This window comes from Nothoprocta perdicaria, unplaced genomic scaffold (assembly GCF_003342845.1).
Source record: "Nothoprocta perdicaria isolate Ctin4 unplaced genomic scaffold, notPer1 scaffold_150, whole genome shotgun sequence".
Taxonomy (NCBI): Eukaryota; Metazoa; Chordata; class Aves; order Tinamiformes; family Tinamidae; genus Nothoprocta; species Nothoprocta perdicaria.
Genome location: NW_020454650.1, coordinates 862,829 through 876,270, shown reverse-complemented (window position 1 = coordinate 876,270; position 13,442 = coordinate 862,829). Strand labels below are relative to the sequence as shown.

Genomic DNA, 13,442 nt, shown 5'->3' with positions numbered 1-13,442 from the left:
ATAAGTTGCCAAAACTTTTCTCAGTATATAATATTATTTTGGGTKAGGACACAAATTTTGATTTTTCTTGTAGTATAGGACTTCCTGAAGAATTTCAAGCTTACTGTCCCTTTGGTGATAATCCAAAGGCAAATGAGAATTCATAGCAGCATTCCAAGATGAACCTGATGTCTTGAAACACCATTTTAATTAAGAGTAATTTTAAGTTTAGAGAGAAAGACAATAATCTTGTGCAGAAAATCGTTGAAGGAAAACTAACGTTTGCACGTTTGCTGCAATATGATTACTCATATAAAAGAACTGACAAATATTTCTTTACCTAGGCGAGTTCAACAAAGGTAACGTAGAGTCACGCAAATCTGCAAAACAGAAGTGAAAATACATAAATTTCACTTTATGTGAAATACCAAGTGCATGGAGTTATCTCAAAAGCAATTAAATAGAAAATACTGTAAACAACATTGAGGGAAATGATGAACATCTTTTTCTATGTTCATTCCATGATGATGCAGAACTGARCAAAAACTGTAAGTCTTTGACAGGATTTTTCTTGCAAAGATAGAAACCTCTAGTCCTGCAAAATAAGCACACAGAAGCTTTAACTTTATGTGCACAGGTCACCAATTAAAATGAATATATTTATTGAACATGAATTTTATGTGAATACACATGAAGTTTTGCAGGAGCTTTGGAGAATTCGAAACATAAATATGAATAGAATTGCCTGTTTTCATTATGCTTTAAAATTATTAACTCAGTGCAGGAAAAACATYGCCACAGTATGAAATAGCTTTATTGATGTGCCTGAGAAATCACAGCACCCGCAAATTGTGGGCACTGTTTCTGCTTTCACACGACTGGAAGAAGACTGAGCATCAGTCTGCGATGCACACGGTTCTCCTGTGCACATGATCATTGTTCTGCACAGCTTGACACGTCAGGCAGATTGCACAAATGACTCTGGGGACAAGCAGGATCATTGCTTTTTTACCTAAAGAGGAATTTAACACGAAATTATTTCACACAGCGTGATAAGAGATTCTAATTTAAAGATACAAGTAAATACAAATAGAATGACAACCAGAGGTGATTTACCAAGATATCAGGTCTCTAAACTTAGACAACTTTTACTGCAGGAGGATTTAAACCTACACTTTAAGAGTCGGGTTAGTAATAAGGCACAAAGGCACAGATCTCGACTARCGTTTATGCTGCACAACCATCCTGCTCCTACGTGTGCCAAACGGATGCAGGACAAGGCAGAGCATTGGAGCCTGCCGGCCACAATCCACAAAACATTCCATCAAGGCATTAGCTTCATAGAGCCAAAGGATAGACACTGGACTCGGAAGTGTCAAAACSAGTTAGCACGAGGGAACTGGTACATTTGAAGGAGTGAAATCAGACAGACGGGTAAAGAGGCGGGTAAAGAGACGGTTATTTATGGTGGGCCGCAGTTACCGGTGCCCAGCTCCCAAACGAAGGGGCTGGTCCCGGTTACGGGCACTGCAGGGCCACGAGCCCCTCGCACCGATGGGAGCCGAAGCTCTCACACGCAGGGGAGATTTGAGGGAATCACCCCGAGCGGCGCAGGGCGGGCGGCACAACGGGAGGGGGTGCCCGAGCCGCGGCCCCTGCGCAGGCCCCGCTGCCCGCCCGCTTCCCCCCGCGCCAAGGGCCACGGCGGCCGCCGCCGCCCGCTCTCCCGGCCCCGCTCCGCGCACGGGGCCCGGCGGCGGCGGCGGCGCGGGGGTGGTAGTGGTGGCTGCCGCTCACCTTTGGTGCCGGGAGCCATGGTGCTGCCGCCGCCCGCCCCCGCGGCCGCCGGCCCCAAAATGGCGGCGCGTTTGAATTTGGCGCTAACAGCGGCGGGCGGCACGGCCACACCCCCACGCTGAGGCGCGGTGGGCGCCGCCATGTCGCGCCCCGCCCCTTCCCGGCACCGCCTCCTCCGCTGCCATTGGCTGGAGAGGCGCCGCTCCCCTGTCACGTGACGGGGAGGAAGCGAGGAAGTGTGTCCCTCTAGGGCCGCCATTTCCCTCTCTACGCGCTCCTRTAGAGCCGGAAGCGCGTGAGGGGGCCGGCCGTTAACGGACGGGGCGCGGTGGGGGAGGGGCGGCGACGGCGGCTGGTGCCGCCATGAGCAAAAGGAACCAGGTCTCCTATGTGCGGCCGGCCGAGCCCGCCTTYCTGAGCCGCTTCAAGCGGCAGGTCGGGTATCGGGAGGGGCCCACGGTGGAAACCAAGGTAACGGCCTGGCCCCCGCGGCGACAGCGGGATATTCCCCCCTCCTCGGTCCCCTTCACCTCCCCCTCGGGCCCTGCCTCTGCTGCCGCCGTCGCCGCTAGTCCCGGGTCCGTGGGCTGCCGGATCTTCCCACGGCYCGTGTTCATGTGCCCAGCGATCTGTGTGGGCCGTGGCGGGAAATGATTGTGATGCTCCAGGCTTGTTAAAATCTGGAAGGGAATGAGAGGTGCTTGAGGTCTTAAGAATAGAGGGAGAAGAAAATATACTGGCAAAGAGGTGTGGTGTCCTGAAGCTAGGTCAGCTGATGCAAACACTAGTGTGATGGTGAGGTGCAGAGCTGGGCCCATAAGGATGTGAGTCAAATGTTTTGCGTATGTGTTACCAAACTGCAGAGTTTCTGCCAATTCCAGTGTTTTGCAGGATCCCCTAAGAAAAACAGTCTTCGTAAGTCATACCATAATTCAGTGTATTATGGATTGATTTGTTGCTTCCTGTAGAAGACGCCTGATTTTTAAATTTAAGCTGTAGTGCAATTTTTGTGGTAGTCCTGTTTGTGCAGTTATGTTATTGTCTAGTCGTACAGGCAGAAACACTGGGAGGACCCTGCAGGTGACCTGTATGTAGCAACCTTTGGGGCAGGGAGAGGAAAACAACCCRTCAAACAGCAGGGACAAATTGTTAGGATTGGCAAGGCCCTTATTGGAAAGATGTTTGGGACAGGGTGACATACAACTGGTTTAGCTACTGTTAAACCCAGCTTTGCCACTCAAAAGCTACGGCCTCTTTTCTGAAGTAACTTTGTATGACACTGTTCTTAAATGGTACTTAATTATGATAGTTCATTACTTAACGTAGAATGGTYCTTATGGCTTTTGTTCAAATAATAAGTGTCATCCAGTTAGGAGAGATAAGTTATTTGTGATAAATCCTTGTATTACAAACAAAGTATAGGCTTTCACTGCTAGCCCCGTTTGCCTTTACTGCCCTTTAAGATTCAATCCTTGTATGTAGTGAACCTTAAGCTGTATGTATAACTGCATGCGTATATGCACACGCACGGTATATGGCTTAAGCCAGATAGATCAGTGAAGTAATAAGTAATGATTTGTTACAAAATAAATGTACAAATGAATTCAAGATAAATTATGCCGTTAGCATGAGCTGTATCATTTCCTGGGGAAGACTGGAATTTGCCTGTTCCTGTGGTAACTTCATTTGATTAGGGTAATACTTCATATACTTTTTTTTTTTTTTTTTTAATAAGACTGTTTTCAGTTCCTATAATCTTACCAAACTTTGCATTATGGACTGAGATTTCTGTGGTGATTCTCTGCCTTAGACCAAGCTTGTTTATATAAAATTTTCAGCCCAAGTAATTCTTTCTCATAATATGAATGAGGGAGAGTGGAAACAGGAAAGTTATCTCCCTTATGTTAATAATGTTTACGATTTAATGGGATAGCTTTAATAATAAAGCTGCAATGGCTGCCCTTTTCCTTCTCACTGTTTGAATATAACTCGGACAATTCAAATTTGATCCCAGACATTTAAGAGTATCTTAGTGTGATGTGACAGATATTATTTCTATGAATAAACGCAGTGAATTTCTTACCTTCCAAGCTCATACTGCTTTGGTCTTTAATTGAAAGAACACATACTGTTTTTTTTCCCCARGAATCTGTGTGTCAGTGGTGGAATTGGACTATTAACCTTGTGCCCAGCTGCAGCAGCTCCCCAAGAGCCTGTTTAGTTGCCAAGTGCCAGCAAATCCTAACAGACTTTGGCTGTACTTACTGTACTGCCATGAGGGCATGAGGGAGCGTGCCTGGTGGGCCAGAGTAATGTACACCCTTTTCCTGATGGGAATGACAGTGACTCAGTGTTGTTTGGACAGTGTGTATTAGGAGAGCTTGGCACTGAAAGCCTGGCCTCCTTACTAACCTTGTAGCAGAAGGGAAATGAAGGATTGATCACGGAATGGTTGAGGTGGCAAGGGGCCTCTGGACATCATCTAGTCCAATCCCCTTGCTTAGGGACGCTGAGAGTAGGTTGCCCATGAACATGTCCTTTTGAGCATCTTCCAGGATGGAGACACTACCACCTCTCTGGGAAGCTCATTTCRGTGCTCCTCAGGAAAAGCTTTTTGTTAGTTTCAGACAGAAATTCCTGTGTTTCAGTGTGTGCCTTGTGCCTCTCTGGGCCCTACTGAGAAAAGTCTGTCTCTGACCTCTTTACACCCAAGATTACTAGCCTCACTCTTGCATTTTAGCAGTTGTGATTTGATGTGGTGATCAGAATTGATTTTGTCTCTCTCCTGGCTRGAGAGAACAGCTTCCAACTCCAGATGAAGACAGTGACAATGGCAGCGACAAAGAAGATGAGCAGCCTCAAGTGGTGACACTGAAAAAAGGGGACTTGACTGCAGAAGAAGCAATGAAAATTAAACAGCAAATCAAAGAGGCCTTAAAATCAAATGAATCAGGTGAATTTCAAATTATTAATTGCTTTATATAGCCAAAAAGAGAGAAAAAATGTAAAATGAAGCTTGGTGWTACTGCTTATTGTTTAGTATTACCTCTGATTAGTAGTGGTGGKTTTTTTTTGTTTATTTTTTGCTATAATCGTTTGTGCTTGTGATTCCTAATCTGAACTATTTGAGTGCATGTCCAGAATCTGCAAATTTATCTCCAGATTTTTATGATKTTGCAGTTACATGCTTCTTGACTGTGCATCGAACCTCCGTATAGTGATAATCTGTTTGTTTTTGTGTTGAGTGTCATCTTGATAAACAGTCTTCTTGTCATCACCTGTGATAGCTTTTGAATCCATTACTCAGCTCAGTGAAATGTGATAGAGGTGAGGAGTCTGAAAGACAGCAATATGAGCTGGTGAGAAAGAATGCCTGGGTAGAAGGAGTAAACTCAATGTAATGCTTCAAGGAGAGAGCGGCTGGTTGTGCAAGCCCCCTAACGTGGCCAGGTAGCTGAATGGCTGTGTGTTAGTTCCTCAGAATCAGCCCCAGTGTGTGCTGTGACTTCCGCGGTTGTGAGGGCATGGGAAAGACCTAGGAGTAGTGGAAGGAGGTTTTTAAGAATGTATGGAGGGAGGTTGTAGGATGAAAAGAGAGAGATGTTTTTTTCACTGCTGGTATTTTGGAACATTGACTGTAGTAAACAAACCATAATAAATTCGACTTTGTTACTTCTGTGGTTCATCGCACAGGCAATGATTCATGTTTTGTGCCATTTTGTATTTATGTAATTATTAAAAAGTTTGAAATACCTACTTTATGTCATTATGATCTAAAAAAAAGTGTAGATTTTTACACTAAAAAAATCCTTTTTTGCTGCTTAAAGTAATGAAAATTATATCTTCTTATTCCATCTTCCATACGCAAATAAGAAACTCTGTAGGGCCCTAAAGGAGAAGGATACAATCCATTAGTTTGTTGTTGCAGGAAAATGGTGTCAAAGCAGTTATCAATGTGGGATGATGACAGAGGAGTGAAWAAAATGAAATACCTCATTTCAAATCACATCTAGTACTCTGGCTCTTGATTGGAAAGGGCTAATTTTATTGTACTGTTAAATCCTTTAAAAAAAAATGAATATTGCTTTACACTCTTAATAAAATAAGTAAAAATTTGATAATTCTGGGTAGAGGTGATTAGCTGTTCTCAAAAGTCTTAATGAATACATTTGTTTTAACTTTTTCAAAGTTAGCAACTAAATGAACTGGAGTAATACAAATTGGACTTCTTCATTAAAATGTCAGCCTTAGTCAGAGTTAGATAAGCTAGGAAAGAGGGAGAATTTTTTTTCCACAAATAACCTGAAAATCAAATCTTCCTTACATCTGRGAGCCTTCTAATATATATATAATTGATATCAGTGAAAGCTGCATTTCTGTTTCAGTATGATAAAACATAAGCAATGTACAGATTTTAAATATCTGTTTAAATTGTTTTGCTGAATGACCTTTCACAACGGCTTTGCATGTAAACCTATGCTACAAACAATTATGCAAAATTAAATGATTGTTGAATGTAATATAGTCGAATGTAACGTGATACAATAATGGCAACAGTCACTTGGAAAAAAAAGGAAAACGTTTCTTTGTAATGGTTTTATCTAAGTAATAGCATAGGCTTTTCAGCAATGAAAAGATGAAGTGGTGTGGAAGTGGTTGTTGCAGTAAAGGCACAAAGTTATGCTTGATGTATGCAGTTAAAAATAACTGTGAGTATTCATCATTCAGATATTGTTGACACAAATGCTTTGAGAGTCCCAAACTCTTGCATCATAACATAGGATGCGAAGAACTGTAGCTTTGCTCTGTGCATGTGTGTGGATAGATAATAGGTTGACAGTGCTGTCTTTAGAGGAAAGTGTCTTGACACAATTAGTGAACTAGAACTGGAACCTCACAACTATAAAAGAGAAAGATGGTTCATAGAAGTTGTGGATATTTTTTTTCTTGCCTGACCATTATGGCTGTTTCCAAGGCTATAAATGGAGCTCACAGCAGAATGAGAGGCTAGCACAGAGATACTAGTATTACATCCATAGGCGCTTCTGTCTTTCTCTACCATTTGGATTAGAGAATTCAGATTTGAGCTGCAAATCTGCCCTAATATAGGAGTATGTGTAAAAATCTAAATGATAGGAAAAGGAGAAGTTAAAAAAAAACAGTAGAGGAAACATACATTGCAATTTTTATGGTTTTGAAAAGCACATTAATGAAAAAAATTTAAAATTTTATAACATAACTTAGCTTTGAAGTAAATGATATTATTTATTTCTGTAGGTAGCTATATAAAAGTGGTAGGGATAAGCCATGAGAGAACCAAGGGCTATATTTATATAGTTCAAGCTCCTCTGAGAAAATGTGCTCAGCTTCCTGTTTGCTGCCTGGTCCCTTTTTTTGAAGTGTAATGTGTGTGTGGTGGTGGTGGTGTTTGTAAAGCTGTCATATGTCTTCTTTTAAAAAGGAGTGTCACTTTCTAGGTCTTGAGGGAAATTTCAGCCTACTGAAAGAAAATAAGACTCTTTTTGAGCAATTTCTCATATAGGCCACTATTATAACAGCCACTGGAATTTTGTGTGGTAACAGTAGGAGAAAATGTGATTATACAAGAAAGAAGCAGTTGTCCAGGAGAGTCTATTGAGATGGAGTCCATGCTGTGAAAAAAGTCCAAAGGCAGTTGATTCACCAAGTTGAGCACAGTATAAAATTGAAATGTATTTGAACAGAGAAACTGAGCTTCTTCTCTGGTGGAAAAAGACCTTCCTAAAGCATAAGTGCATGCAATAATTTTACTAGTATTGAGCCCCACTAGGGCTTTGGCACTTCTGCTTATCACCTGCTCCTCCCTGGAATATCAACTTGCAGTTGAAGGGAAAGATGCACAATAGGGAGTAGCAGGATTGTGGAGCCACTGTACTGTGGGGTCCGCTGCTCTCTATTTTGAGTTCTGTTACTATTTGCTCTTTTTTTTTTTTTTTTNTTTTTTTTTTTTTTTTTTTTTTTTTTTTTTGCATCTAGGAATCAACAAAGTATGTGACATCTCCTCTGCTCTGGAGAGGGCCAGGTTGAGGTCAGGTTTTCAGTGGAAATTTGGGTGACAGTTCTGAGCTTGTTGAAAGTTTCTCTGCGTCTGTGTGCATCTGTGCCCTGCCAGTTAGAATTCTAGTTTTAAATTCTGATTTCTAGTCAGAGGCGGATATTTAGGCAGATGATTGCTYCTAATTTAATAGGGAGAGTTTTGACTAACATTTTGCTGTACTGTCTTTTTTGGGCTAATTATCACACAAAATGGTAAGTGTAATGAAGGTTCAGGGTTGTGTAATTTGATTACATTTCTTACTGCTTTTATTTTTTCCAAGAGTTGAAAGTGAAATGAGTTTAACAGATACTAGATTATAATATATAGCACTGAATCAGTTCATCAGTAAAACTATGTGAAGACTGAAGGAGTAYCAGGGAAGCACATTTTAGAACTGCTAATCTTTTCCACCATGTTGAGAGTAGGGCCAAAGCATTTTGATAGATCTTAAGTAATGTGTTTCTCATTGTTTGTTGTGACTAGAAGTTGTCTGTTAGTTTTCCAAAACACCACAGATAACCAGTTTGGAGATTCTGCTTCCCTTTGTCTATGTATCTGAAATGATTGTATTCATCTGAAGGTCCCTGTCTTCAGGCTTTAGTTTGGGATATTATTCTAGGATATTACAAATCTCACTTACTATTTTCTGCTTCATTTTGTTCAATTGGCTAAACTTTTGTTTCAAGAACCAGCAGTTCCTGTGACTGACTTTTTGTTTAAAGGATGAGCTTCAGTCTTCCATTAATTGGGCAAAAATAGTTGATTAATGTTCTAGCCATGCTTAGCTGCCTCCTAGGGCAGAGCAAAATTTAGTAATGCTCTTACACTGGCTTTGCAAGTATAGTAGTGCAGAAYTTTTTTAGCTGGCTTAACCTTCTCTATATTAAAAATCTCTTTCTTTGCTGAAATCCTTTTATCCATGGTAGACTGACTTACAGGCTTTTTAAAAACAAGTCATTTGTTTACCAACAGTCATTCTGCTTAAGAATTTTATAGAGTATTTTATAAATGGTTTCTGTCAGTCCAGAGATAAATAAAAATGGTCTTATGAGAAATGAAAATTGCACAAAAGATGGTAATTGCTGCAAGATACTTTCTCCTAGAATTCATTAGAGTCTCTGGAATTGATCTTTTTTTTTTTTTTTTTCTCCTTCGCCTTTCCCCTCTCTTCTCTCCCTGCTGCCTTTCTTGTTCTTCTGGCCTTGGGGACATTCTGATACATGCAGATGACCAAATTTGTCAGGAGGTATCCTTACTCATTTGAAGTCTCTTAGTRTTATTCTTGTGTCATTCTATATGATGGGAAGTAGAAGAGGAAAAGAGAGAGGAGAGACAAAGAGGAGCTAGTGCCTTCTGCCTGTCTTGAATCTCAGAGTTCTTAGCTCAAGCCACTGTTTTATCACATTTAGAGTTTGTGTTGCTTTTTATCAAGTGAACAGTAGGAATCTAAATCAGGGCTATTCTTACAGTATTTAAAAGAAAGAAAGAAAAAGACACCCTGCCCCGCTCACCCCTGAACTGAAGAGCAGTCTACTGCTCTTTGCTTCTACATTTTGTCACTTCTRCTCTGCTTGTGAGATGCATCTGGTAACTAAAGGAGGGAAAAACACTTCTCTGAATTTGTAGTGTCTTAAGCTGATGTCACTTGTGATCTTTCAACTCCRTATCTGAATATATCACTCTGCCAGCATAAATGTTTGTGATCCAGGCCTGAGCATGGATCTTAGCTAAGAACTTTTTATTGCWTCTTCTGTGATGCTGACTGGTTGGTTGGTATTTTGGTTATTTTTTTACCTTGTGTGTTCTAATGCATTTATCAGAAATCCTTTCCTTAATTTATAGTACTGACATAGTCTTTTATCAGGGCTCTATCTTATACTATTTTAAAAACTACCAATAGTGAGATTGCTTCCTGAATCTCTTTTTTTTTTTTTTTTTTTGCCTGCTTACTGCTTAATAATGATTAACAATCAGTTTCTGTTGGTCATCGATGCAAGCAGCAGCTTGCATCAGCTTGTACATCAGCCTAGTAAAATTAAAAGAGATAAAGTGACTTTATTAACTGAAAAAGACAATCATAGCAAATCAACATTAAATTCTTGAGCTATTAAATCATATTCTTTCAAAATGCCTAATCTTTCTGTTCCGCTCTTTACACTAGTTGCTTAAGGAGAGCCAGACCTACTATGTCTCCTTATCTGATTCGCTCTTTGTCAAGCTCTGCGGACACGTCTTAGCTGTCTGAAGTTGGTCTGAGTTTTCTACTGACGTGAACTTTGTTGAGCATACGTATAATAAAATTTTGACAGTGTTTTACTGCGCTATGTTCTCTCCTTTATTGCAGAATAGTACACAAATTAGACGATGGACTTGAAGTTCAGAGCTAACACAGTTGCTGTTTTAATGGCATTTCTGAGCTTCATTCTATTTATGCCTTTTGTTTATAAAGATTTTAAACTCATATTGCAAATCTCTGTTGGTTACTGCTTCTTGTAGACAAAGTGAAAGGCTTAATGCAGTTCACGTAGCGGGGCTGCTTAGAGCAAAATTTGAAACTTCTGTTTTCTATTTTTCCATAGAGTATGAACACATAGTTTAGCTGATCTGTTTTGCAGGTATGGATTGTTATAATTTTGTTTTTTTAGTTTACCATTCTAAAAGTGTAGTGACCACTCTCATAAGAGCATCTCCAGAGACTTGGACCTGACTCCTTGTGCTTCTGCAGTAGCTGGTTGCTTTGAAGTCCTGTTTCCACAGCTTCAACTGGTGCTGCCTGCAATCTCTGTGTTCACTGAGAGAAGAATATAGACAGTTAGGTCTGCTCTCCAGGATCCAACTACCATTTGCTTGTTAAATTAGAAGAACCTGGATCTCCTTAGACAAAAACTCCACTGTTCTCTTGTAGCTGACCAGCAATCAGTAGGTGAATTATTTTACATTAAGCTTCTGAGCCCCAAAATGGAGTTTTTGATAGGAAAATGTATATATATTTTTAAGTTTAGCRTAACTACTGAGAGAATTGATAAGTACTGTATTTAGATTGGCCAGATATGGCATATATTAAGGAATAGTAACTTCTCCCTCCCATAGTGTACTGTGGACACTTATTAAACCTGTATATATACAAGTTTAAAGTTACATATGTAGCATCTAAACACCTMAGGTTTTTTTGGCATACGATTCACAAGGGAGCCATTGATAAACATGCTTTTAATAACTAGTGTTTATTATAGCTGGTTATTTCTTATAATTGTAATGCTTTTCTAATCTATAAATACTGAGTTATCTCCAAAAAATCTGGTTAGTTATTTTCTGTATTGTGTTATTTCCCTATATACTACTGCAGAAGTCTGCGTTCTGCAGAAGTCATAGACAGAATTGGTGCTCCTTAAGGAAGCTCTTTAGGCTGTTTTTCTTCCTTTGGAGGAAAAGAAAAAGCTCTTGGTGGAGAAAAAAAGGGAATTATAAGTGAAATTCTCTAATTAAGTTGATATCTTGATTTGTACTACAAAAATATTTAATATAGTTGATCTAATAGTTTTATTGTTTGGAGCCTGCACTGCACATAACATAATCTTATCAAGCACTAATATATTGTTAGGAATTTCTCTTGAATAATTTATTCACAAAACTACTTTAAGAAAAATGTCCTGCAGGGAACCACTATGGTTCTCTGATATTCATCACATACACATTATAAAAATTGTGAACTACTGCAGCATGAGCCCCCCCCCAAAAAAAAAAAAAAGTTTTCACTGTTGCTTTATTATTTCATTTTCTGGCTGATTTTGGCTGTGGGGAAAAAGAAAAGACAATAGTGAAGTTCTGTGTATGTATCATTCATGTGAAGATGAGTTCTGATTTAACTCTCATTTTCATAGATGGTGAACCAGAACCTGCTGATGGAAAAATTATGTTCCGGAAGCCCACCAAGCGCTCCTCAGAGAAGTGTTCAGATCTCAATGTAAGTTCAAGTAAGAAGCTGCAAGAGGCGAAGAAAGCTAAAAAAGAAGCATCTACACCTCAGAGTGCAACTAAGCAAATAAAAAACAGCAGTCTTCTCTCATTCGATGATGAAGAAAATGATGATTAGGAGTTGTATGTATTTATATTTTACATATTATTTCAGGGAAGAGAGTAAGATTGAGTGTTTTCTTAGAAACTGAGTGTTATTGTCTTACTTTGTCTTCTCTTTGTTATAATCMAACTAGAGTAACGTAGTATGAAACTAGTGAGAGCAAAACTGAGCTCATTTTTTTCATTTCAGATGGAACTGTATAAGCAGTATCTCATGTTTTTTATTTTTAAAAGAGAATTTAAACGTGTATGTTAATGTTATTTACCATTGCAAAAGAGCAACAAAATTCACCTCTGCATATCCAGATTGCAATCCAAGAAGCACCATAATGGTAATTTGAATTGATTATGCTAGTACAATCAATCAAATCAAAGGAGTTTGATTCTAGTTGATTGTCCCAGCCTCTGCAAAAGAAAATGTCTCAACCATATTGGATAATCTCCAAAAGTTATCATGCTTAATTGGCTCAGAAGTATATATGTAGATGCATAATCTTGGGGTACTGTTTATTTTAAAACCTGTATGTTATCTTTAAGCTATGGAAAACTGTTTATTGGTTTGTTTTTCACACAGTAGGAAATTTTAAGCAGGAAATCTAAGTCAAGAAATGTTACAGCTGTGATGAACCTTTCACTTGACCATGTACCATTTGACCATGACTGTTGAAATAGACTACTTTTGGGTGGYTTATGCAATAGCACACGGTAAAATTAAAAATAGCATTACAAGCTGATGAGATTGAGGAGAACAAGGTGGTGGAAATAAGTCTAGTGGCTCTGAAGTATCCTGAAAGTGCTGTGTGTTCTGCAATTGTATGTAAGCCAGACCTGAGACTGCTGCGGAATTACAGGATGTGAGGCTATGGAATCAGTTCTGCTGCTGTGCCACAGGATGTTCAAAATTATTYGGGCCATAAAGCTTCATTGAGGAGCAAATCTGAAGTTGCTGTATGAAACAGCTGTTTTAAAATTGTTAATGTGGTATTAAACAATAAATTATGTTTTCTATATGTAGTCCAAGTGTTTTAAATTGAAGTTTCAGGGCATAAATGGGATTTTTAGAGTAACCTGCTGACCTGATGACTCCAAAGCCTGCAAGCCGCTTATCATTGCTACCTGTCTGCATAGTAACTTCCTGCAGCATAAATCATATGTAAGTTTGTGTACGATTTCATACTAATTTTGTGAGTGCATCTTCCCCCAGTTTTGGAGATGAATAGGTATAGTGTGATTTYAGGGAATTAAAAGCAGACCTATAATGGGATATTCAAGTTTTGAGGTGGCACTGGTTTGATGCTAGAATTGCCAGAGGTACAGTATGATAACTTGACTAGAAAGCAAAACATATGCAAGAAAAGAAACACTGAGTCAAAGGTTTCTGAAGATTAATCTGTCTGTTCATTTTCTATGGTAAAACCTTGTCTGAAAACACTTTTTTTTAAATCAAGTATACTCATGGGAAATCCTGTAGAGTCACAGTATATTGAAGGAATATTTTGTGGTATTTCTTGGA

At 39.5% G+C, this 13,442-nt stretch overlaps 2 protein-coding genes across 2 annotated transcripts in view; one reads left to right on the top strand and one right to left on the bottom strand.

Annotated features, from left to right (window-relative positions):
• Positions 1-1,815, bottom strand: part of KIF15 (kinesin family member 15) — a 30,525-nt gene extending 28,710 nt beyond the window's left edge. The window contains exons 1-2 of the mRNA XM_026034866.1: positions 1,777-1,815; positions 320-359 (exon numbers count right to left, since the gene is read on the bottom strand). Of these exons, the coding sequence (XP_025890651.1) occupies positions 320-359; positions 1,777-1,795 (59 nt within the window). The 5' untranslated portion in view covers positions 1,796-1,815. The remainder of the gene's footprint in view (positions 1-319; positions 360-1,776) is intronic.
• Positions 1,816-2,139: 324 nt separating this feature from the next.
• On the top strand, positions 2,140-12,853 carry KIAA1143 (KIAA1143 ortholog). The gene is made up of 3 exons (XM_026034867.1): positions 2,140-2,246; positions 4,569-4,729; positions 11,734-12,853. The coding sequence occupies exons 1-3, from the start codon at positions 2,140-2,142 to the stop codon at positions 11,943-11,945; spliced, it is 480 nt and encodes a 159-aa protein (XP_025890652.1). The 3' UTR covers positions 11,946-12,853.
• Positions 12,854-13,442: the final 589 nt, after the last annotated feature.